Genomic DNA, 27,338 nt, shown 5'->3' on the forward strand with positions numbered 1-27,338 from the left:
ATGGACACCCAAAATATGGACTATGGACAGCCTTCAATGTAACAAATCTTACACTGTGTATTTCACAGCATAATACTTTGGACAGGGGTCCCTGTAATGTTTTTCATGAGCGATGTCACCAGTTCCCAATCGCAAGGGCCAGATTGCAATTAAGTTTCCCCATATGATCTTGAAATGCAAGGCAGAGGTTTGCAGTCAATTTCAGGGAAGATTTGACAAAATGGCTGCTAAACCCAAGTGCAATGATTTATTAATGGGCCAAAAAAAACCCTCAAATTCATTAAAACAGCATTATTTACAGCAATACCAGCTTTAAAAGATGTACCGCTGGTCTACCATGATGGTGCAAAGTCAGACACATGGGTTTGAGTGAAAATTAAGACTGCATGTTCCCTTGTGTTGCAATGGAGTACAAGGTGGAGGCTTAAGTGGGAGGTGGGGGGAATGTATTAAAAAAAATTCAAATAATAAAATATAGAAGGGTCAATAGATTTGTAAAAACTGAGAAAACATGAAAAATCTACAAAAATGAAGTGTTTTTCCAGACAAAATCTACTGAAAAGCTTTATTTGGGAAAAAGAAGTTTCAACTCAAGTGAAATTATGTAGAGATCACTTTTTAAGAAGGTTATGTCGCAAATACTCATCATAAGTTTTATTAAAAGTATCTTTTTGATTACACAAAAAATGAAAAAGGCTGTTCAAACCAAGGTTAAACATCAATGATGAGAGAGAGGATGATTGTGGCAATTTAATCCTGGTGAAGATATTGACGTTTGAATCATTTGTATAGTGGTCTGATGGTCATGTTATTTATTTCTCATATTATTTAGTCTTCTCCTTAAAGTTAGTCAAATTGCTTGCAAGTAGTGGATTAATGTACTTCATTTTTAAATACATTTATTTTTGAGGACACTACTTTTGGCATGCAAATTAGGTTATTTACTTCTGCACCATGCAAGTCATGCAGCAATTTGTTTCTCTGGTGCTGAGTGAAGATAAAGTATCGAGGCATTTTGAGTGATAAGTGTTTATCACTCAGTACAAAAGTTAAGCTGTCATTTAAACATAAATAACTGTTACTGGAATCAGTTTATCATATTCACATACACGGCAAAGTGACTCTCAAAGCACTGACTGAAATATTCAAAACAACAAAATATTAAAGGCTGCACTGAGATTTTTGTGATAGGCTTTACCTGTGTCAGGAACATCTGTTGGTCTCATGATTCGGCGAATCTGTTCCATTGATTGCAAATCTGGTGACAGCCCTACAGAAAGGAAAAACAGTAGATTAATAGGAGTCGAATAAGGTTCCTTGTGGAAGGAACCTATTTGTGTTGGACACTTCATTCTACTGAATTTGTGATTCAGTAATGTCACCTAATCAAACTACTTCCTTCTTCGTATCTCAAAACTGTGGAATTCTCTTTTTCTCCTCCTCCTATAACACAGACCTTTACAACATATGCTTTGTATCACCTAATCAGTAACTTTGTATGTGCCTACTCTGTTCAATGTTGATGCTTCTTCCACTAGTTCTTCACTTAAAGTCTGTCAATGTTAATAGAAAAGGGACAATTACAATAAAAGTTTCACTTCTACTATGAAGAACAGTGGTTTATCAGCAATTTAACTTTTTAAAAAGGTAATCCTGTTGCCCAACACTAGTTAATACAATAAAAGTCAACCTGTACTTAAATTATTTAGTCAACTTAATGAATCAACTACAATCATGCTATAATGTGGATGGAAGCAAAGCTTTCAGTCAGCAGACACTTTTGTTTAGAGAATAAGCTGAAAAGAAGAACTCCATTCCTTCGGTATTAATACATGTTAATTTATTTTGCACTTATTTAAATCTTACTTAATGTCAATTATTTGTAACCTAATTTGTAAAGTACAACATACATTGATACAAGTGCACAGGGCATCAATAGAAATTCTACCCATTCCTGTGCAATCTAAGATCCAACAGAGGGCGCTGGTGAGAAGTGACAAGCATTCTGGGAGAAGTCAGCACTGACACCGCGACTCAGGAGGGAATTGAGGAGGACCCACTGTCAAGAACGGAATAGCCCCAAACATTACATTGTTGTAGTGTTTCCATCCCTCCCTCCTACTCAAACCTAAAAAAAGAGAGGAAGAGGCAGTGCCTTCAGGAGTGCACCAGACCTGCGAGGGACACTCTTCTGAAAGTAGATTTTAAAGAAAAAGCAGCTGATTGGTGAGTAAATCCTGGGAGCAGACTCAGAGGGAGGAGCACCGGAGCAGTGAGTATAAATCTAGCTTACGTCGGGGATTCGCGGCCTTGTCTCCAGGGAGCAGACTCGGAGGGAGGAGCACCTCGGGGCACAGAGTAACTGAAGCCCAAACTGAAAAAGTGACGTCACAGGAAAGTTGTGACCTGATTGGTTGGTAGGAAATCTGCACCAAATTTGTAAAAAAGAAACACTGCAAAGCTAATTAATAAATTAATTAACTAAGTAGAGATGGCTGGGCAGGTGATGTGTTGTAGCTGTATGATGTGGGAGCTGGCAGATCCCATTGCGAGCCGCAGTGACCACATCTGCAGCGTTGGTTGCTAGAGGAACTCCGGCTCAGAATTGATGAGCTGGAGTCCGAGCTCCAGACGCTGCAGCACATCCGGGAGGGGGAGAGTTACCTGGATGCTTTGTTTCAGGAGGCGGTCATACCCGGTAGATTAAGTACCTCAAATTTGGTCAGTGGTCAGGATCAGCAGGGTGTGACTGCAAGTGAGGCAGGTAGAGGGATCCTGTGTTCAGGAACAGAGGAGCCTCAGCTCTTGACCTTGTCCAACAGGTACGAGGTACTTGCTCCTTGTGTGGATGAGGAACAGGGCTGTAGGAGGGATGAGCCAGCTGACCACGGCACCGTGGCACAGGAGGCCATTCAAGAGGGTGGAGCAAAAAGACAAGTGGTAGTTGTAGGGAATTCTATAATTAGGGGAATTGATAGCATCCTTTGTAAGCAGGATCGGGAGTCCCGCATGGTATGTTGTCTGCCCGGTGCCAGGGTGAGGGACATCTCTGACCGGCTTGAAAGGATATTGGAGAGGGAGGGGGAGGATCCAGTTGTTGTGGTCCACGTCAGGACAAATAACATAGGTAAGACTAGGAAAGAGGACCTGTTTGGGGATTATCAGGAACTAAATTAAAGAACAGGTCCTTGAGGGTTATAATCGCCGGATTACTACCTGTGCCATGTGCAAATTGGCATAGGGACGTGAGAATAAGGGAAGCAAACACGTGGCTAAAGGAGTGGTGCAGGAAAGAGGGGTTTCATTTCGTGGGGCACTGGCATCAGTATTGGAACAGGAGGGATCTGTACCGTTGGGACGGTCTCCACCTGAACCGATCTGGGACCAATGTTTTAGCGAAAAGGGTAAATAGGGTGGTCAACAGGACTTTAAACTAGAAAGTGGGGGGGAAGGGAAGGGTAAAACTCCAAGAAGTATGACTAATGGGAAACAAAGCAGCAGGTTAGCATGTGGAGGGGTGAATTCAACTTCATGGAAAATTATGAAAGAACTGAAAAGAAAGGAGAGCCCAGGAGAGGCTATTAAAGTCGCCAGAACACAAAATAGGACAGAATGTTTGAAAAGGGCTAGGAACCTAACTTCAAGCACATCAGATAAAGGGACGACAATGAGAAGGGGGACGGGAAATACAGGACTGAAGGTAAAAACAAAAAACTGCGGATGCTGGAAATCCAAAACAAAAAATAAAAAATACCTGGAAAAACTCAGCAGGTCTGGCAGCATCGGCGGAGAAGAGTATAGTTGACGTTTCGAGTCCTCATGACCCTTCAACAGAACTAAGTAAAAATAGGAAAGGGGTGAAATATAAGCTGGTTTAAGGGAGTGGGGGGGGAAGAGCTAGGTAAAGAGCCAATGATAGGTGGAGATAACCAAAAGATGTCACAGACAAAAGGACAAAGAGGTGTTGAAGGTGGTGATATTATCTAAAGGAATGTGCTAATTAAGGGTAGAAAGCAGGACAAACAAGGTACAGATAGCCCTAGTGGGGGTGAGGTGGGGTGAAGGAATACTAAAAAGGCTAAAAGGTAGAGATAAAACAATGGGTGGAAATACATTTAAAAATAATGGAAATAGGTGGGAAAAGAAAAATCTATATAAATTATTGGAAAAAACAAAAAGGAGGGGGAAGATACGGAAAGGGGGTGGGGATGGAGGAGGGAGTTTAAGATCTAAAATTGTTGAACTCAATATTCAGTCCGGAAGGCTGTAAAGTGCCTAGTCGGAAGATGAGGTGTTGTTCCTCCAGTTTGCATTGAGCTTCACTGGAACAATGCAGCAAGCCAAGGACAGACATGTGGGCAAGAGAGCAGGGTGGAGTGTTAAAATGGCAAGCGACAGGGAGGTCTGGGTGATGCTTGCGGACAGACCAAAGGTGTTCTGCAAAGCAGTCACCCAGTCTGCGTTTGGTCTCTCCAATGTAGAGACGACCGCATTGGGAGCAACGAATGCAGTAGACTAAGTTGAAGGAAATGCAAGTGAAATGCTGCTTCACTTGAAAGGAGTGTTTGGGCCCTTGGACGGTGAGGAGAGAGGAAGTGAAGGGGCAGGTGTTGCATATCTTGCGTTCGCATGGGGAAGTGCCGTAGGAGGGGGTTGAGGAGTAGGGGGTGATGGAGGAATGGACCAGGGTGATACGGAGGGAACGATCCCTGCGGAATGCCGCTAGGGGGGGTGAAGGGAAGATGTGTTTGGTGGTGGCATTATGCTGGAGTTGGCGGAAATGGCGGAGGATGATCCTTTGAATGTGGAGGCTGGTGGGGTGATAAGTGAGGACAAGGGGGGCCCTATCATGTTTCTGGGAGGGAGGAGAAGGCGTGAGGGCGGATGCGCGAGAGATGGGCTGGACACGGTTGAGGGCCCTGTCAACTACCGTGGGAGGAAAACCTCGGTTAAGGAAGAAGGAGGACATGTCAGAGGAACTGTTTTTGAAGGTAGCATCATAAGAACAGATGCGACGGAGGCGAAGGAACTGAGAGAATGGGATGGAGTCCTTACAGGAAGCGGGGTGTGAGGAGCTGTAGTCGAGGTAGCTGTGGGAGTCGGTCGGCTTGTAATGGATATTGGTGGACAGTCTATCATCAGAAATGGAGGCAGAGAGGTCAAGGAAAGGAAGGGAAGTGTCAGAGATAGACATTGTGAAAATGATGGAGGGGTGGAGTTCAACAATTTTAGATCATGAACTCTCTCCTCCATCCCAACCCCCTTTCCGATCCCCCTCCCTTTTTTCCCAATAATTTATATAGATTTTTCTTTTCCCACCTATTTCTATTATTTTTAAATGTATTTCCATCCATTGTTTTATCTCTACCTTTTAGCCTTTTTCGATTCCTTCACCCCACCCCACCCCACCCCCACTAGGGCTATCTGTACCTTGCTTGTCCTGCTTTCTACCCTTAATTAGCGCATTGCTTAGATAATATCACCACCTTCAACACCTCTTTGTCCTTTTGTCTGTGACATCTTTTGGTTATCTCCACCTATCACTGGCTCTACTTGTCCCACCCCACCCCCCCTTAAACCAGCTTACATTTCACCTCTTTTTTATTGTTACTTAGTTCTGTTGAAGGGTCATTCGGACCCGAAACGTTAACTGTGCTCCTCTCTGCAGATGCTGCAGACTTGCTGAGTTTTTTCAGGTATTTTTGTTTTTGTTTTGGATTTCCAGCATCTGCAGTTTTTTGCTTTTATCGTAACATTAAGATAGTTTGCCATATCAAAATTACCATTATAGAGAGTCATAGAATGGTTACAGCATAGGAGGAGGCCATTCAGTTCATCAAAGCTGTGCCAGCCGTCTGCAAGAGCAACCATGTTTGAATCTGTCTCCAGCAAACTCTCAGGCGGTGCCTTCCAGATCCTAACCACTCGTTGCGTAAAAATGTTTTTCCTCATGCTGCTGTTGGTTCTTTTGCCAACCACCGTAAATTGGTGCCATCTGGTTCTTGACCCTTCAGCCTAGGTGAACAGTTTCTCTCTATCTACTGTCTAGACCCTTTGCGATTTTGAACACTCTCAACTTTCTCTTTCAAGGCAAAAAACCCCAGCTTCCCCTACCTATCCACGTAACTGAGGTCCCTTATGCCTGGAACCATCCTAGTAAATCTTTTCAGCATCCTCTCTAACACCTTCATATCCTTAAGTGCAATGCCCAAAATGGAACACAATATTCCAGTTGAAGCTGAACCAGTGTTTTATAAAGTTTCGTCATAACTTACTTGCTTTTGTACTCTATGCCGTTATATATTTACTTAATCACTTTCGCAACCTCTCCTGCCATCTTCAACGATTTATATCCTAGGTCCCTATGTTCCTGCATCTACTTTGGAAACACACACTTTATTTTGTATTGCCTCTCCTCGTTCTTCCTATAAAAATGTATCACTTCATGCATTTCTCCACATTAACTTTCAATTGCCACATGTCTGCCCATTTCATCATTTTATATCCTCTTGAAGTCTATCAATACCTTTATAGTTCACAATATTTCCAAGTTTTGTGTAATCTACAAATTTTAAATTGTACCAACCCCTGGGGAACCCCAAGTTTACTTTTCTCCAGTCTAAAACCAACTATTCACCATGCCACTACTGTCACTTTTATTCTATGGACTTCACCTTTACTGATAAGTTTGTTATACGGCACTTTATCAAATGCTTTTTGGAAGTCCATGTGTACTATATCATTACCCTCAACAACCCTCTCTGTTACCTCATCAAAAAACTCAAGCAAGTTAGTTAAACATAATTTGCCTGTAATACATGTGTGCTGGCTTTCCTTAATTAATCCATACTTATCAAAGAGACTCTTAATTTTGCAGATTATCATTCCTACCACCAAGGTTAAACTGACTGGCCTGTATTTGCTATGTTTATCCTTACACTTTCTTTTCAACTAGGGTGTAATATTTGCAATTCTCCAGTCCTACCCCAAAACCAAGTAGGATTGGAAGATTATGGCCAGTATCTCCGCAATATCGTCTCTTACTTTCCTCAGTATTTTGGATGCAACCCATCCAATCCTGGCGATTTAGCAACTTTTAAGTGCAGCCAACCTTCCTAAAACCTCCTCTCTCCCAATTTCTATCCAATCCAATATCTCAACTACCTCCTCTTTCACTATAACTTGGGCAGCATTTTTTTCCTTGGTAAAGCTAGATGCAAAGTACTCATTTAGTATCTCAGTCATGCCTTCTGCTCCAATTCCCTTTTTAGTCCCTTATTGACCCCAACTCTCCACTTACTACATTTTTACTCTTTATATTATTACAGAGGGTTTAAGATTTCCTTTTATGTTAGCTGCCAGTTTCTTAATATAATCTCTCTTTCCCTTATTTCTTCTTTCTCATCACCTGGAAACATCATATTCAGCCTGTTTTTGTCATTTATTTATATTTTGCTACGACCAGATAAGGGAGGCTCCCCTCTGTTCAGTCTCCCTGGTTAGTTGCAACAAAGCTCTTATTTTCCCTGTAGATGCCTTTTCCAATCCGAATGTATTTACTTTTTAATAAGGAGCCAATCCAACCAGGTTTTCTCCAGTCAAAGAAAAAGCAAGTTTATTAGATACTAAATCCAAGGAAAAGCTAATAAAAGATTAGCATATCAGAAGTAAGGGTCCAAGTGAAAGTTAAAAGCGTATACGATTAAGTCCTTGGCTTGTCCTTGAAGCATAGATAGCTGAACGTTACAGCTGTTTGAAGTTACTGGCCTCCTTTAAAATCCTGGAATTGAACTGAAGTCCAGGTAACTGCACTTTGATGGAAACAACTTCCTCCCTTTTAATTTCGTGATCCATCTCCCAAAAATCGATGGGCTTTGCTTTTCGTTGCTAGAGAGGGAGGAGAGGGAAGCTAGATTCCTTAATGCTTCCTTCAGAAGTTTTTTCCAGGTTAATTCTCTTCATTTCTGGCTTGGCAAAACCAGTTATTAAAAACTTTCTGTCTTTATATTCCAAGAAAGGAATTTGATTAACATGTCTTGCAATCGTTGTTGTAGAATAAGTAATCATATTTTTTATCCTGCATCTCAAACTTGATATTTCAAGATAGTTGAAACCAACTAGAGATGCCTCCACCGGTGCCCCCCTGAGTGTCTGCTGGGTGTATCCTGGCTAGCTAACAGTTCCCCATAGCCTTGACAGAAGTACAGTTGATTAAATCCAGCACTCTGCATTTTTAATGCCTTTCTTTCAAGAGTCCTTTTTTTGAAGCGGACCTTAACATGCCCCAGGTGTGAAATTCCATGCAACATGTCAGGGCTGGTCTGCAGTGCAGCCGAAATAGGAACTTTCCAGAAAAGTGGTCAGCTTACAGTACCAGACATAAGGTGGTAGCTATTTTTGGTCAGTGTCTTTTCTTGTATTTAAAAAGAAACAGGTCCTCATTTAACAGTTCAATGTGTCTTTGATTAGCTGGTGAAATTATAGTTAGATATCACCCAGTCACAATTTTCCATCTTTGTGACAGGATGTGGGTGTCACTGGCTAGACCATCCCTAACCACCCTTAAGGTGGTGGTGGTGTAGCCACCTTCTTGAACCACTGCAGTCCATGTGGTGTTGGTGCTGTTAAGGAGGGAGTTCCAGGATTTTGACCCAACGGCAGTGAAGGAATGACATAGTTCCAAGACAGGATGGTGTGGGCTTGGAGGGAAATTTACAGATGGTGATGTTCCCATGCATCTTCTAGGTGGTAGAGGTTGTGGGTTTGGAAGGTGCTAGTGAAGGAGCCTTGGTGAGTTAATCAAGAGTGGCATTTGTGCAACGGTTAGAGATGACTTTGGTTCAGGAGATCAGGATGTAGAATCAGTTTGGGTAGGAATGAGGAATATTAGGGGAAAGGAGTCACTAGTGGGAGTGGTCTACAGGTCCCGTAACAGTAACTACAATGTAGGACAAAGTATACAAGAAGAAATATTGGGTGCTTGTGATAAAGGGATGGCAATAATCATGGGTGACTTTAATTTACATATAAACTGGAAAAAATCAGATTGGGAATAGTAGCCTGGATAAGGAGTTCATAGAACGCTTTCGAGATAGTTTCTTAGAGCAGAATGTTCTGGAACCAACCAGAGAGCAGGTTATATTAGATTTAGTATTGTGTAATGTGACAAGATTAATTAATGACCTCAGAGTGAAAGCATCCATAAGTAGCAGTGACCACAATATGATTGAAAGTTACATCCAGTTTCAAAGGGAGAAGATAGGGTCTCAGACAAGCATTTTAAACTTAAATAAGAGCAGCTGTGCGGAAATGAAAGCTGAGCTAGCTGAAGTGAGTGGAATACTAGTCCAGAGGATAGATCAATAGGGAAGCAGTGGCAGATATTTAAGGGGATATTTCAGAATACTCAGGATAAGTATTAACCTACTATAAAGAAAAATTCTATGTGGAGGACCCACCCTCTGTGGTTAACTAAAGTAGTTAGGGAAAGCATCAAACTTAAGGAGAAAGCATATAACTGCACAAAGATGAGTGGCAGGTCAGATGATTGGTCAGAATATAAAGAACGGCAAAGAATGACTAAAAGGTTAATCGGGAGAAGGAAATTAGAGTATGAGAGGAAGGTAGTGAGAAATGCAAAAACAGATACCAAGAGTTTCTACAAGTATTTAAACAGGAAAAAAAGTAAAGTGAGTGTTGGTCCTCTAGAGAGTGAGAATGGGGAGTTAATAGTAGATAATAAGGAAATGGAGGATGAAATAAACAAATATTTTGCTTCTGTCTTCACTAAAGAGGATACAAAAAACATTCCAGTAATAGCTGTAAATCAGGAGGTGGAGGGGAGAGGGGAACTAGGTAAAATTACAATCACTAGGCAAGCAGTACCAAACAAACCGATGGAGTTGCGAGCTGACAAGTCTCCGCGTCCAGGTGGACTTCATCCTAAGGCCTTAAAAGAGGTGGCTAACTAGGTCGTGTTGGTGTTAATTTTCCAAAATTCAGTAGATTCTGGAAATACTCCATCAGACTGGAAAGTAGCAAATTGTCATGAAGAGATTAATGTCTATAATGTTATTCGAAATTATTTTTAAACTGGAATTGTAGCTGAGTCTGTGTGTGTGTGTGTGTGTGTGTGGCTTAACTGGATTGAAGCCAGCTAGTCTGGGTGCTTTGGTGTACAGTGGTTTGAGATGTTAATTAGATAAATGCAAGTTAGTTAAAAGGTAAAGTGCAATTTGCATTTTTAAATAAACCATTCAAAAGAATGAGTAAAATCTTGCACCTAGCTATAAAATTGGTGGAATGAAAGGATTGTTAGGAGAGGTAAAATTAAAAAACCTAGTAATTTCAATGGAAAATTTATATTCAAAGGGGAAGCTAGGTATAAACTAAAAGGGGTTTGTGTGTAAGAGTCAGAGGCATTTAAGATGTAACCAGCCTGTAAGCCTACAACATTCTGCGCAAAGGAATCACATTTTGAATTTGTACGGTCAAATGTGCTTTGTCTGGTTCTGTTTAAAGTCTATGGACTTGCCTTGGAGAAGATTTACCTGGGAGCGACTAATTTGGGGATTGGCTTAAAAGTTATGATAGTAATTGGTAGATGTATATGTGTTTAATTTGTTGTAAAATAATAAATGTTTAATTTAGTTTTATATAAAAAACCTTCTGGGGCTTGGTAGTTTTATTCCTGAATTCAGAGCTGCACCTCAAACATGCCAATTGAAAATATAGGTTATGATAGTTGCTCAAGTTTCCCCTCTGGGATTTAAACAACTCAGCCTTTACCAACTGCTGTGTCATCGATTCAAAAAGGGAGGCAGGCAAAAAACAGGAAACTATAGGCCAGTTAGCTTGATGTCTGTCATGGAGAAGGTGTTAGAGTCATTCATTAAAGAGGTTATAGCTGGGCACTTAGAGAAACTCAAGGTAAATCAGGAAGAGTCAGCATGGTTTTATGAAAAGGAAATCATGTTTAACCAATTTATTCCAGTTCTTTGAAAGAGTAACCTGCACTGTGGATAAAGGGGGGCCTGTAGATGTACTGTTCTTGGATTTCCAGAAAGCATTTGATAAGGTGCCACATCAAAGGCTATTGTGGAAAATAAAAGTTCATGGTGTAGGGGGTAACATATTAGCCTGGACAGAAGATTGGCTGGCTGGCAGAAAACAGAGAGTATGCATAAATGGGTACAAAAACAAAAAATGCTAGAAAAACTCAGCAGGTCTGACAGTATCTGTGGAAAGAGAGAGACAGAGATAATGTTTTGAGTCTGTACGACTCTTCTTCAGATCTGAAGAGTCAAACAGACTCGAAACGTTATCTCTGTTTCTCTCCACAGATGCTGTCAGACACGCTGAGTTTTTCCAGCATTTTTTGTTTTCGTTTCAGATTTCCAGCATCCGCAATATTTTGCCTTTATTATGCATAAATGGGTCTTTGTCTGATTGATTGAATATGACGAGTGGAGTCCTGCAGAGGTCTGTGCCGGGGCCTCAGCATTTTATAATTTATTTCAATGACTTAGATGAGAGGAGCGAAGGGATGGTAGCTAAATTTGCAGACGACACAAATATAGGTAGGAAAGTATGTTGTGAAGGGGACATGAGTTTGCAGATGGATATAGATAGGTTGAGTGAGTGGACAAAAATATGGCAGATGGAGTATAATGTGGGAAAATGTGTAGTTGTTCACTTTGACAGGAAGAGTAAAAAGGCAGAGTATTACTTAAATGGAGAACGACTGCAGAATTCCGAGGTGCAGAGGGATCTAGGTGTTCTCATGCATGAGTCACAAAAAGTTAGTATGCAGGTGCAACATGTAATCAAGGCGGCTGATGGAATGTTATCCTTTATGAGAGGAATTGAACATAAAAGGATGTTATGCTTCAGTTGTATGGAGCATTAGTGAGACCACATTTTCAATACTAAGTGCAATTTTGGTCTCCTTACTTAAGGATGGAAGGAAATGTGTTGGGAGCGGTTTGGAGGAGGTTTGCTAGATTGATACCTGGAATGAGTGGGTTGTCTTATGAGGAAAGGTTGGACAGACTGGGCTTGTTTCCACTGGATTTTCGAAGAGTGAGGGGTGACTTGATTGAAGTACATAAGATCCTGAATGGTCTTGACAAGGTGAAAGTAGAAAGAATGTTTCCTTTTGTGGGTGAGTCCAGAACTAGAGGACATAGTTTTAAAATTAGGGGTTGCTCTTTTAGAACAGTGATGAGGAGAAATTCTCTCAGAGGGTTGTGCGACTTTGGAACATTCTGTGGATGGAGGCGGCGGGTCTTTTTAAAAAAATTCATTTATTGGCTAGGCCAGCTTTTATTGCCCATCCCTAATTGCCCTCGACAAGGTGGTGGTGGTGGTGAGGTGCCTTCTTGAACCGCTGCATTCCCTGTGGTGTAAGTACACCCACAGTGCCATTAGGGAGAGAGTTCCAGGATTTTGACCCAGGACAGAGATGAGGAGAAATTCTCTGAGGGTTGTTCAACTTTGGAACACACTGCCTCAGAAGACGGGGGAGGCAGGATCAGGTCATTGAATATTTTTAAGGCAGAAGTAGATAGATTCTGGTTAGGCAAGGGAATTAAAGATTATAGGGGGTAGATGGGAACATGGAACTCAAAACACAAACAAATCAACCATGATCTTATTGAATGGTGGAGTAGGTTCGAAGGGCCATTCAGCCTACTTCTGCTCCTATTTCGTATATTGGAGATGGTCAGGAGCTGCACGGCCCTGATGGAACCCAAACTGAGCATCAGCGGGGTTATTGTTGAGTAAGTGCCACTTGATGGCACCGTCAATGACACCTTCCATCACTCTGCTTATGATTGCATGTAGGCTGATTGGGGGTGGGGGGGGGGTGTAATTGGCCAGTTGGATTTGTCCTGCTTTTTGTGAACAGGAAATTTTCCACACTGTCAGGTAGATGCCAGTGTTGTAGCTGTACTGGAACACCTTGGTTAGCGCATGACTAGTTCTGGAGCACAAGTCTTTCAGTTCTATTGCCAGAATGCTGTCAGGCCCAAAGCCTTTGCAGTATCCAGTGCCTTATGCTTTTTCTTGGGGTGCTGTAGGTGGTAACCAGAAATAAATTTCCTTGCCCTTGTTGACCTGATGCCACAAGACTTCATGGAGTCCAAAGTCGATGTTGAGGACTCCCAGGGCAATTCCTTCCTGACTGTATCCATCACCTTGCCACCACCTCTGATGGGTCTGTCCTGCCGGTGGGACGGTGATGGTGATGTCTGGGACATTGTCTGTAAGGTATAATTCCATGATTCTGTCAGGCTGTTGCTTGACTAGTCTGTGAGACAGCTCTCCCAATTTTGGCACAAGCCCCCAGATGTTAGTAAGGAGGACTTTGCAGGGTCAACAGGGCTGGCTCTGCCATTTTAGCTTCCAGTGCCGAGGTTGATGCCAGATGGTCTGTCTGATTTCATTCCTTTTAGACTTTGTAGTTGTTTGATACAACTCAGTAGCTTGCTAGGCCATTTCGGAGGGCATATAAGAGTCTACCACATTGCTGTGGGTCTGGAGTCACATGTAGGCCAGACCAGGTAAGGATGGTTGCTTTCTATCCCTAAATTAGTGAACTAGATGGGTTTTTCTGACAATCGATGATAGATTCATGTCACTGTTCCTGAGACCAGCTTTTAATTTCAGATTTATTAGTTGAATTTAAATTCCACCAGCTGTTGTAATGGAATTCAATCCGGATTGCTAGTCTAGTGACTTTACCACCACGCCGTCGTTTCCTCCTAAATTCTCATTTGTATTAGCAACCTGGCATTATCCCCAAATTTGCTGGGGATTATTGAGCCCTGTATGTTGGCTGCACCAAAACTGGTTCAAAGCTAACAGAAATGATCAAATGTTTAATTCATCATCTTTTGTTCATACCATCTGGTAAATTGTTCAAAAACAAAATTCCAGAGAGTTGTCAGTACAATCACCAATGTTATCATATTTTGACCAATAAACTTTTTACCTGCTTTTGCCTACCATTCTTCACTCTGAACTTTGGATTTTACTGTGTTGTGACCATCTAGTTACCACTGTTATACAGGTCATCTGCTATGTGTGGCTGTTTGCACATGCAAGACTTAAAACTGCTCAACTGTTTGAGTAAAACATGCTCAATATCTGCAAGTTTAAGCAACCTCTCTGTTCCAGTTTGCTGACCATTTTATTCCTGTATAGATTAACCTACATCTATAACTCCATCTGGACAAAACAAGCTGCACACCGAGGAAATGGTAGTTAAGTAAATAAAATCCTCCAGTGACAGTTTAAAAGGCTGCTTAACTTACAGATTGACTGTAACTATGTGCCTATTTGGATCTAATTATAACGAATGCTACTGCAATTTATTCAGTAATATCAAGATCTCAAACTCCCCCTCAGGACTTGGAAATAATTCATTTTTAAAATATTAATGAAACTTTCAGTTCTTCAAATGTTTGAGATGTGCTAATGTTCAACAAATTTTGAAATGTTACAACCTAATTGGAAATAAATTGGAGAAAGTCTAAATTTAATAGGTTTTTTATAACTCCTGAGAATGTTATATTTTTAAAAGCTAAACATAATCCACATCACATATTTACCATTTGAGTGATATATTCAGAATAATCTGCTACATATGGTAGTAGAAATAAAAAAATGATTATGGGCGTTCAATATATAACAGCAAGCATCCCAAAAGCTACGGACCGACTTGCCTTTGCTTGTCTGAAACATTTAAATTCCTAAAGTATTAGCTCCCAGTCCCAGCAACGTAATTACACAATTGAAAACATCAAATCTTCCACCAACTCACGTGTTTTTATCTTCAATACCACAGATGAGTTTCCAACATACGAGGTTAAAATGATTTGAAATGATCACAGTTCAAATTTCAGCCTTGCCTCAGGGTGAACTAATTAAAAAGCTGTGGCAAAGCATCAATGACAGAAACTCACCTCCATGACAACAGAAAATTTTCTCATCCACAATGGCTGCAATAGGCAGACAGTTGAAGCAGTCTGTGAACGTCTTCCAGAGTTTGATATTAAAACGTCTCTTGCCTATGCAAATATTTAAAAAAAAAAGTTTAGGGGGATCAAATCTTAACTTAAACTGTCATACAGTTATTAATCTACCCACCCCATCACCCTGCTCCAGCCCTGTGAGGAAGTATCATAATTTGACAGCCTGGCTGAGATTAGGAACTCATTGCCACAAACTCACATTTGACATGGTGTAGAAAAGTAGATGGTCAATGTGTTTCATAGCCAGGCTCTCACACATCTGAGGCAATGCAATATTGTCAATTATCTACGAGGATGTACACAATCCAAACCCAGGAAATTGGCCAGTATGTTCAACTACAGTAAATTCCCAATGAATCGAATCCCAGAGGATCAGTCCACAAATTCTTGTTAAACGGAGCTTCATGATTGCTGAGGAGGCCCCATTCCCACATAAATGCAACTCCATGTAACCCGAAATGCCTACAAATGCAGTGTATCAAAAACAACAGATTCAAATGCTAAATGAAAACACTGAAAAGCAGAGGGTGTGAGAAAAAGTCTTTAATCAATTTGTTCACATCTTACAATACCTTACCTTGTAAAAGGCTAGAGCTTTGAATTGAAAAATGTCAGGAGTTAGCGCCGGAAAAACTCCGTAATCTTCTTCTGCTTCATGTGCTGAATTTGGACGTGCACAAAACAGTATACCATGACATCAAAGCAATGAACACGTTTTCGGTGTTTCAGTGTCCACGTTCCACTTCGCGCCATGATTTTCCACTTGCTGTATCAACTTCACCTTTTCTCCAATCACCAACACTTATAACTTTCTCACAGATTTAGTCATACTAGCAGGTTTTGCATGTCCTTTCACAGGAAGGTCTCAATGTCAAATGATGGCCTGCCCACCGCTCCATGATTTTGTACTCTTGTGTGACCTAACTCCATCAATTGGTTGGTGTGGCCATATGACAAGTTTAGACAAGTTTGGCTAATCCAGAGTTACCAGTGCAGAATTTCAGTTTATCACAGGCACCATTCTATGGGATTTGTTATTCTGCCATTGGGAATGGTTGACGACTTCAACGTAACTGGAATTCTGTGTCGCCCGAATATTTTACTGTAATCAAATACTTAGCATCAACAACTGTTGCATCTTCTCTTCCATGGTGATGTCCCTAAAACTAATCACTTGATGTGCCTTTTTAGTGTTAATCTCTGCTGTAACTGGGCATAGAACTAACAGAAAATTCAAGTATACTGCAAAGTATACATAAGTATATTTAGTTCACAGGCTGAAACATAACGTGAACTCCAAGCCCTCAGATCCTGCAATACTTTCCAATACTCTGAACATAATCTGTGCCCATTGATGCTGGATTGAAAGACCCTTCTGTTCTTTCATAACAGCATGTATTACTAATATAATGACTTTTATACATTCAGTGGGAAACAAGTACAGTCTTAATCAGAATATGCGAATGCAGCAGTAAAATTATGAAATCAGTTACTGTGGTTTGTGTTAGGGGTTTTCGCATCAGTGTAATATTAAAGATGGAAAGGAGTTGGGCCTAGTGAACCGTAATAACTTTCAAGATTAGCAGCAACTTGAGAAATTTTGTTATGGCCTGCTTATTTTTTTTTGAATAGTGTTCATGCAAATACCAAAAAAAATTCTATTATAACAACAAATCTCCATGAGGCCAGTGTCGAGGGGAAAAAAAAATTCTCGCTTGGCGAAGAACGAGTTTGGTAAGAAAACTAGGGAGGTCATATATTACTTGGAAAATAACTGAAATAAGGTAGAGGAGCAAAAGGATCTGGGAATATACATCACCAAAAGCGGCAATGCAGGTTAATAAAGCCATAAAAAAGCAAACAAAGCACCAGGGTTTATTGCTAGAGGGATTGAATTGAAAAGGAGCAAAGTTTTGTTTAATATGCTGTACTAAATCTTGGTTAGACTACATTTAGAATACTGTGCACAATTCTGTTCACCATATTTAAGAGGGATAGAGGCACTGGAGAGGGTGCAAAAAGTAGCAAGGATATACCAGGACAGAAGTTATTCCTATCAGGAAAGGATGAACATGCTGAGAGAAGGCTGAAAGGTAATCTAAAAGAGGTCTTTAAATTATGAAAGGTTTTGCTGGAGTGGATACACAAAATTATACCAACAACAAATTGTATTTACATAATGCCTTAATGTGATGAGACATGCCAAGACACTTCACAGAGGCATTACAAAACAAAATATGACACTGAGCCATGTAGGATCTATTAAGGCAGGTGACCAAAAGCTTGGTTAAGTGGTAGGTTTTAAGGAGTATTTTAAAGGAAGCAAGGTAGAGGGGGAATTCCGTAGCTTGAGGCCTGGGCTACATAAAGGACAACCACCAATGGTGGAGTGGTTAAAATTGGGGGTGCTCAAGAGCATGGAATTAAAAGGAGTACAGATGCATCGGAAGGCTGGAAGAGCTGGAGATAATTACAGAGATAGGGAGTGGCCAAGCCATGGAGGCATTTGAAAACAAGGATAAGAATTTTAAAATCAAGACGCTGCTTGACTGGGAGCCAGTGAAGGTCAGCAAGTGGCGAGCAGGAGGCAAGTGGAAAGAGTTAATAAGTGACAGTTAGCAAGAGGATTTTTCGACCAGTTAGGTTTAAGGCAGCCAATGGATTTTTAGTGTAAAAATTACAGGTCAGGAATGTAACCCACCCTTATTACATGTTTTCTGATGGGGAAGTGATTTTGGTTTGGCATGACATTTTTTAGCAGCACATTAAGAGTGCTAAACAACAGATAGCTGTAGTAAGATGATGTAGAAAAGACTAGTGAAATGGGCAGCCACATGGTAGATGCAAATTAAATGTGGACAAGTGTGAAGTGATGCACTTTGGTACAATTGTGGACACTGCACTTTAGGAAGGGTGTCAAGGCCCTGCACAGGGTACAGAGAAAGCCTACCAGGGATTTCGGTTATGTGGGGAGATTGGAGAAGCTGGGGTTGTTTTCCTTAGAGCAAAGGTTAAGGGGAAACCACTAGAGGTATTCAAAGTTGAGAGATTTTGATTATTTCTCTCTACTTGCTCTATTTCTTCCAGCAAGCGGGTCACTAACCACAGGTCACAGCTTTAAAATAAAAAAACTTCAAAGTGAGGAGAAATTTCTTCACACACAAGAGGGTTAGGACCTGGAACATTACCCAAAAGTGTGATGGAATGAGGCTAAATAAGAACTTACAAAAGGCAAATAACCATGTATTCAAAGGGGACTGATTTACTGTGTTAGAGGGGAAAAAGCCAGGTTGTGGAACTAAATTGGACAGCTCCTTCATAGAGCCATCATCAGCCTCCTTCTGTGCTGTAAGATTCTATGTTCCTTCTTTTTAATAGCTTCGCTGAAAAATGTTGCTCTCCTGAGCCTGGATTCCTTTGTCTTTCTGGACTGGTCTTCAGCTGCGTCAAGTTATGAGATAACCTCTTGTAGCCTACAATCCATCACTGAGCTGTTGGAGAGGAACTTCAAAGGGTGTTTGTTTTTTTGTTAAAGTCCACTGAGCACCAGAATATTGAAGTAACTGGGTGAAACGAAGTGTGTGTGTTTTTTTTGGTCTACTAATATTGGCACTCTAAGTGGTAGCACAATCACAAAAAAAATCAACATGATCCAGTAGTCTTCACTTTCAAAACCTAAAAGGCTAACATTAATACCACCTGCCTGCCAAATTTATATGGTGTTCAATTGGACATATAATCAAACAAATCTAACCTTGGAAAAGCAATTTTTTTCAAATATCCTTCAGGTCAAAAGAAGCATAGGATACCCATCTTGAGAGGTTAATTTAAATTGCTTGCATCTAGTCATGGATATAATGATCAATTACCCCCCCAATTGTGCCACGTCCATCCTCTCCAATACCTGCCTGATGAGTTAATTATTGGCATTGAGCAGAATCTTGTCCTTTTCTGCTGGAAGGGGTGGGGCTAAAGTTGCAAGGAGCAGGCAACCACTAGGCACTCTTAATACATCCCTCAGCAGCTGACTCCACAACATCATCAGCAGAGACCTGGGTGCCAGCCATCCAGCTCTCTCCCCATGACATTCTCCGTCACTGACATCAGAGAGCAATGCAGAATATCAGAGCTCATAAATAGATGGATCAAGGTCTTAATATGGTAATCTAATGTGCGTGAAATGAGCACAGCCCTTCACAAACTAGCTTATCAAGGATAAGCATTCATCCATGCCATCAGTTCAAAGAAAGCTCAACTGCTTCGTTAAACAAAAACTAGTTTCTTTTTTTAAAATAAAAAATGAATCTTAGCTCTGAAAGGAATCTCTAAATTCAAGAATACCACCAACTACCACATTCAGCACTTCTGGGCAGAAGGAGGGGTGGGGAGGTTCACATATCAGTGTGTGCGGCCAAAATCAACTCAAAGCAAGTTCCCATTGCACTCCTTCCAAAGAATTCTTGAGAATGATTATTCACTGCAGTATCGCATGGTCAGAATCACTTCACAGCAGCACTCAGTTAGGAGTGGCAATGTGGAAAGGGGGAATAGGTGACAATGAAATGATGGGAAAGGATGGACAATATTGAAGGGGAAGGCAAAAAAGGGGAAGGGACAGTGCTTCAAAGAGTGGGAGGAAGAACAACATCGGGGCCTGCCGGGTGATTTGTGATGGGAGAGTGGCAGTTTGAAATAGCAGACCAGTGAAAAGATAATAATGAGGCGGTAAAAAAAAAGAGTACCAGCTGACTGGATTGGAGAAGCGCGCCAAATGCCATAGAGTAGCTGGCAGCAGTGAAAATAACCAGGTGATGCCAAAGAACAGCAGAATGAACTGAGGGGGTTGGAAAGAGAATTTCCTCAAGTGAAAGGGCAGGAAAGTAGGTAATTTGCAGCATCATTATTAACTACATCTGCAAGGAGTCACCCGTCTCTGAACTAGAGAAGGGGGTGCGGAAAGAGAGGCTGTGGTTTGGACATGAGACAGTCTGTTCAAATAACCTAGCTGATGAGGTGAACATGCAAATATCACATTTTAAATCTTAAAAAAACAAATTCAATTGTAAAGGGTAAAATTGCTCAAAAATAACCATAATATTTTATATTAGTGTTAAAAATTCAAACTTTTCCATTAGCGCAAGTCTTGATTTCCCCTCAGGTTTTTGTTTCAGGTTTTAAGTGGAGTGTTAGATATGTGCACAGCTGGAGTTACATCTTATGTATGAACAAAGTTGACTGGCAGGTAAAGTCCAGCTGGTTCATTAAGGCTTCCTCACGCCATGATTGCTAACTATTTAAGGTCATCTCAGGTTTATAATCTAAAACATTCACCACTTTTCTGTTTCCAATTGTTCTGCAATGTTGACAGGTGTTTAAGTAAATTTTCAGATTTGAGAGAGAGGTTCATGTTCTCCATTGCACTATAATTATAGAGATTTCTTATGATTGTTTAAAATTTCTCCATAAATATGCAGATGGAGAGTTCTGGGGTGAGGAAGAGGTTGTAGGATTGGAAGAGGTTACAGAACACAGTAGGGACAAGGCCCACATGTCCGTCCTTGGCTTGCTGCATCGCTCCAGTGAAGCTCAACGCAAACTGGAGGAACAGCACCTCATCTTCCGACTAGGCACTTTACAGCCTTCTGGACTGACTATTGAGTTCAACAATTTTAGATCATGAACTCTCTCCTCCATCCCCACCCCCTTTCCGATTTCCCCCCTCCTTTTGTTTTTTCCAATAATTTATATAGATTTTTCTTTTCCCACCTATTTCCATTATTTTTAAATGTATTTCCATCCATTGTTTTATCTCTACCTTTTAGCCTTTTTCGATTCCTTCATCCCACCCCACCAGGGCTATCTGTACTTTGCTCGTCCTGCTTTCTATCCTTAATTAGCACATTCCTTTAGATAATATCACCACCTTCAACACCTCTTTGTCCTTTTGTCTGTGACATCTTTTGGTTATCTCCACCTATCACTGGCCCTCTATCCAGCTCTTCTTGTCCCACCCCCGCCCTTAAACCAGCTTATATTTCACCCCTTTTCTATTTTTTCTTAGTTCTGTTGAAGAGTCATGCGGACTCGAAACGTTAACTGTGTTCCTCTCTGCAGATGCTGCCAGACCTGCTGAGTTTTCCAGGTATTTTTGTTTTTGCGTAGGGACAAGGCTAAGAAGGGGTTTACAGAATGGTTACGGAAGAGAAGGAAGCCATTCGGCCCATCTGTGTTTGCACCAGTTCTTTGTAAGAGGTACTCTCAGCTAGTTCCACTTCCCCGCCCTTTCCTCACAGCTGTGTAAACCTTTCCTCTTCAGATAATTATCCAATTATTATCCAATTCATTGTTGAAAGCCACGACTGAATCTGCCTCCACCACTCTCTCAGCCAGTGCATTCCAGGTCCTAATCACTCGATGCATAAGAAAGTTTTTATCAGGAGGAAAATTTTAAATTTGAGGAATTAATAAATGTCAATGAGGACAGTATGATGGGCGAGCGAAGCCATCCTGGCTCGCAACAAAACTTGCAACAGGAGTATGTTTCAAACGCACACAGGCATATACCCAGTGGGTCTCAAGTCCAACATCTTAACCACCTAGGCATTCTGATGTATGTTGGTAGCTCCTTAAATTACCAGGTGCCCCAAATATGGGCAACACAATAAATGCAGTTTATACCTTTAACATACAGTAAATTATTATGACTTAGACAAGCTGTCCAAGTTTATTGCTGTTTACATCTGATGCAGTCAAATGAGCAGAATGCACAGTATTTCAAAAAAGTACATTTTTTGAGAAAAACAAAATTAATTTATTTTCACATAGGAACACTGCATTCATTTCACTATTTCATTTTAAGCTATTCCCCGAGCCAGACATGGTGTCTGCCTGTTAAAGCCACAGATTGCATTACACAACTCTAGATACGAACACTAATTTATTTTAATTTGGCTACTTGACAATTGAAAATGTCATACAAGATGGCAATACCACTTTTCAACAAATTAAACAGTGAGGAAACAATAACTGGGTACTCACACTCATCGTAGAAGCCATAGATGCGATTGATACTGGCGCACTCATGATTTCCCCGCAAAAGGAAGAAGTTTTCCGGGTATTTGATCTTATACGCTAGGAGGAGGCAAATGGTCTCCAGAGACTGCTTTCCTCGATCTACGTAATCTCCCAAGAACAAGTAATTTGCCTCAGGGGGAAATCCTCCATATTCAAACAACCTCAGAAGGTCTGTGTACTGTCCATGAATGTCACCTAAAATAATGGAATTAGTTAAAAATTGCAATGACTTCCACAATGTTTGTGCAAAGTTCTTTCTAAACCATTTTATCCACATGGAGTACATCTTCCAATCTTCTAAATTGCATCATATCCATTGAAGCAATTTGGTTCAATTTTGTCATATTTGAGAAAAATGGGATACAAGCTCAGCTGCAAGAGAGCGATAATCAACTAGACTGTTTAAGAGAATAGCATTTCTAGATTAAAACTTGGAGAGTCTTTTAACAGGATTAAAAAAAAAAATCCTGGTAGGAATGCTGACATCGTGTTCCAAATACCGGATCACAGATATTAGTGCCAAGTGAACTACTCCTTTCTTTCCAGTTCTGCAAAACACACAAATAACAAGTCTCCTGCACAGCCAATAAATAAGATGATAAAGAGAAAGTCACACAAAACTGTTCAAAGAAAATTCATCATCCCTTTGTGAAGGGTCAGTCATTACTTTTCAAATTTTTGAGGAGAACTAACATGGTGGATAGAGGATTGTCTATACAGAAGGCATTTGATAAGATTGTGCACAAGAGATCTGTGGCAAAAATGAGATTCCATACAGTTGCAGATAATCTTTTGATATGAATTGCTAATGTTTTGGAGAGAGCATAGAGAGAGTAGACAAAGGGTTTGTTCTTAGGAACATAGGGCTTAGAAGGAGTAGGCCATTCAACTCTTCGAGCCAGCTCCACCATTCAATAAGATCATGGCTGATCTGGGTGTGGTATCAACTCCATTTTGCTGTCTGCCCCCCCATAATCCTTGACTCCCTTTTCTATCAAAAATCTGTCTAACTCTGTCTTGAATAAATTCAATGATCAAGCCTCCACTACTTTCTTGGGAACAGAATACCACTTACTAATGAGCCTTTGAGGAAAAAGATTTCTCATCTGCAGCTTAAACAGCAGACCTCTTATTTTTAAACTGTACCCCTGGCTCTAGTTTCTCCCACAAGTGGAAACATCCTCCTGGTATCTACCCCATCAAATATACTCAGGATCTTTTATGTTTCAATAAGATCACCTCTCATTCTTCTAAACTCCAATGGGTGGGTATAGACCCAACCTGTTCAACCTTTCTTCAGAAGGTAAGCTCCTCATCCCAGAAATGAGTCAAGTGAACCTTCTCTGAATTACTTCTAATGCAATTATATCTTTTTTTCAAATAAGACGACCAAAACTGTACACAATATTCCAGGTGTGGCCTCACCGATGCCCTGTACAGTTGCAGTAAATCTACTCTACTTTTAAATTCCATTTCCCTTGCAATAAATGCCAACATTTCATTTGCCTTCCTGATTACTTGTACCACCTGCATATTAACTTTTTTGTGATTGATTGGCAGGATGTGAAGTGGCATTGCCCAGGTATGTGTACTGGGGCTTATACCATAGATAGTGACATGCATGAAGGAATAGAGGTGTATGAAACTAAGTCAGGCGGCACTTAAGTTAAAAGGCATAGTAAATTGTGTGAATTTAATGAGCAAATTACAAAGGGACATAGACAGACAAAACTACAGCAGACTGAATTCAACATGTGGTGTGAGGTGATCTACTTCAGATCTGAGAAAGTTAAATTGGATTTTCTTGATGGAACCTGTGAAGGAGCAAAGAGATTCAGGTGCCCGTATTAGCAAAAGTTAGTGATCGGGTACAAAAATCGGTCTTTAAATCAAGCGGTTGGAATTTATTTTGGTCAAATCCTCTCTGAAGTACGAGAAACAAAAATTGCTGAAAACATTCAGCAGGTCAGGCAACATGTAAGAAGAAAGAAACAGAGTTTGTGTTTCAGGTTGATTGCCTTAGAAGTGGTGCAATGTAGATTCACCAGAAGGGATATTAGGACTTAAAAGGATAAATTGAGGACAGGTTGGACACATTTAGCTTGTAACTCTTTCGAGTTATCAACAGTCACAGATTGTAACTCTTTCGAGTACAATCACAGTTCTTGGTTTCCAGGAGTGGGACATGAACCCACAACCTTCTGATTCAAAGGCGAGGGTGCTATGAACTGAGCCACAGCTGACACCTCCACATTTAGCTTGTATTCCTTGTACTTTAGATGGTTGCAGAGTGATCTAATTGAGGTATTTAAAAGTGATTTGCTACAGCTACAGGTTAGATACAGGGAAACTATTTTCTTTGCTTTGTGGGGGGGCGGTTGGAATTCAGAAAAAGAGATATGAAATTTGGAAGCACTCTTCCAACGTGCCCCCTCCCCCCTCAACACCAATACCCACCCCCCTGACTACCATACCCTCCCCATCCCTCTTCCACCCCAAATCTGGAAGACACTTCCCCAAAAGTCTATGGGGTGCTGAGTCAATTGACATTAAGACATAGATTGAAAGGGCTTTTGTTGGATAAGGGTAACAAGGAATATGGAATAAAAGCAGGAAAATGGAGTCAAGGTACAGTATAACCATTATTTAATTGAATAACAGAATAGCTGAATGGCCTAATCTTATTCCTATGTTTTTTTTTGATGATTGCTTGCTTGAACTGAATTTGTACTAGGCAAAGGGGAACTTGGAAATAAAATAGAAGGTTCTAAGATTGGATCGACCTGTCATAACTTAGTGCCATTCTGGATAGACATACAGCAACATTTGCTTAAATTGACATGTTTTTATAATTTGCATTATCGAATCACTTAACAAAAAAAACCCCAGCCAGGTGGATTCTTCAGAGCTTCCAAAATGCTACATATCCTACTGACTAATCCTGGATATTTTTAGCACAGAATTGTATATTACTTGCTTAATCATGACATATTTGCATTAAATAAGAAAGGAGATATTTAGCACTCATTATTTTAAATATTGTTTTGACAAAGAGGAGCTGTTCCCATTAGATGATCGTACAAGGGCTAAAGGGACACAGGTTTAAAGTTTTGGGCAAGAGATGCAAGGAGCATGCGAGGCAGGACTTTGTTTTTTTTTACAGAGCCCGTGGTAATGACCTGAAACTTGCTGCCTTGGAGGGTGGTGAAAGCGAGATGATCAATGATTTTGAAAGGAAATTGGTTGGGCACTTGAGGGAAATAAACTTAGAGCTATGGGGATAAAGTGGGGGAATGGGACTGACTGGACTGCTCTACAGAGAGCCAGCATGATGAGTTGAGTGATCGTCTTCTGTGCAGTAATGGGTCTATGACTCTAAAGAGGTAGCAGCATACATCAGAGCCATTGCAAAGCTACTGAAATCAGCCAGCCACCATGTTAGGGGAATCTGAGTAATACAGAACAAATAGAAGCATCTGCTGTGAGACAGCCTATACACTTTGTCCCTTTCAAAATAATGTATAATTAAAAACTTATTAGGATAATATCTTTTGCAATAATGTTTCAATTCCACACCCAGTCCAATTTTCTTTTTCATTAAAGGCAGACTCAGCGTTTTGCAGGCTCTATCGACAGCAGCAGCCCTCTAGCACCTCATCCAAGTGAGTTGTTTACATATGTGAAACTAGAAACAGTGCTGCCAGGTTATACGGCAAAGGGAATGGGTAAGGAAGAAAAATATTTCTGCAGCAGCAAGCACATATAACCTGATAAACCCTGAGGCAACTAAAATTATTATTTTTCAGAAACTCACCATCACGCAGCTCATTATTGATATATCCATCCTGGACAGCAAATAACCAGACCCCTACCTTGTTTCAAACTGACAGCTACATACTTAACATTTATTTTTCATTGTAATTTAAAACAATGAAATCACACAATTGAAAGCAATAACCATATTTTAGTAACAATGTCTTAACACCTTAACACATTAATAATGTAGACTTACAAACATACAAATGAGGAGGGGTAGGCCATTTGGCCCCTTGAGTCTGCTCTGCCATTCAATATGATCATGGCTGATCCAAATGACCCCACATTCCTGCCTTCCCTCGATAGCCTTCCACCCCCTTGTTAATCAAGAATCTATCTAGCTCTGCCTTAAAAATATTCAAAGGCTCTGCTTCCAACACCTTTTGAGGAAGAGAGTTCTAAAGACTCTCAAGCCTCAGGAAAAAACTCATCTTTGCCTTAAATGAGCAGCCCCTTATTTTTAAGCAGTGATCCCTAGATTCTCCCACAAGAGGAAACATTCTCTCCACATTCACCCTGTCAAGATCCCCTAGGATCTTAAAGGTTTCAATTAAGTCATCTCTTACTCTTAAAATAAAAACCCAGTGGATTAATGTCCAGCCTTTCTTCATAAGACAACCTGCCCATTCCTGGTATTAGTCTAGTAAACCTTCTCTGAACTGCTTCTAATGCGTTTACATCTTTCTTTAAATGAGACCAGTACTGTACACAATACTCAAGATGTGGTCTCACCAATGCCCTGTGCAACTGAAGCACAACTTCCCTACTTTTGTAATCAATTCCCCTCACAATAATTGATAACATTTTATTAGCTTTTCTAATTACCTGCTGTCCCTGCATACTAACCTTGTGATTCATGCACTATGCCACCCAGATTCCTCTAAATCTCAAGAGCTCTGCAATCTCTCACCATTTAGGTAATAAGCTTCCTTTTTTATTCTTCCTGCCAAAATGAACTATTTCACATTTGCCCACATTATACTCCATTTGCCAATTCACTTAACCTATCTATGTCACTTTGTAACCTCCTTATGTCCTCTTCACAATTTATTTCCCTACCTATCTATGTCATCAGCAAATCTAGTAACCATTCCTTTGGTCCAAGTCATTTATATAAATTGTTAAAAGCTGAGGCCCCAGCACTGATCCCTGTGGCACACCACTCCTCACATCCTGCCAAGCAAAAAAAGATCCATTTATGCCAACTATCTGCTTCCTGTTAGTTAGCCAATCTTTTATCCATGCCAATCCTTACCCCCCTACACCATGAGCTTTTATTTTCTGCAATAACCTTTGATGTGGCACTTTATCAAATGCTTTCTGGAAATCTAAGAACAGTACATCTACTGGTTCCCCTTTATCCACAGCACATGTGGCTCCTTCAAAAGAACTTCAATAAACTGGTTAAAC

At 40.6% G+C, this 27,338-nt stretch overlaps 1 protein-coding gene across 1 annotated transcript in view; it reads right to left on the reverse strand.

The window, feature by feature from the left end:
* Positions 1-27,338, reverse strand: part of LOC144681021 (serine/threonine-protein phosphatase PP1-beta catalytic subunit) — a 114,081-nt gene that overhangs the window by 9,332 nt on the left and 77,411 nt on the right. Inside the window, exons 3-5 of the mRNA XM_078542691.1 lie at positions 22,077-22,307; positions 14,970-15,074; positions 1,199-1,270 (exon numbers count right to left, since the gene is read on the reverse strand). Coding sequence (XP_078398817.1) covers positions 1,199-1,270; positions 14,970-15,074; positions 22,077-22,307 — 408 coding nt within the window. The remainder of the gene's footprint in view (positions 1-1,198; positions 1,271-14,969; positions 15,075-22,076; positions 22,308-27,338) is intronic.

The sequence above is a fragment of the Cetorhinus maximus genome, chromosome 5 (genome assembly GCF_964194155.1).
Source record: "Cetorhinus maximus chromosome 5, sCetMax3.hap1.1, whole genome shotgun sequence".
In the NCBI taxonomy this organism is placed as follows: Eukaryota; Metazoa; Chordata; class Chondrichthyes; order Lamniformes; family Cetorhinidae; genus Cetorhinus; species Cetorhinus maximus.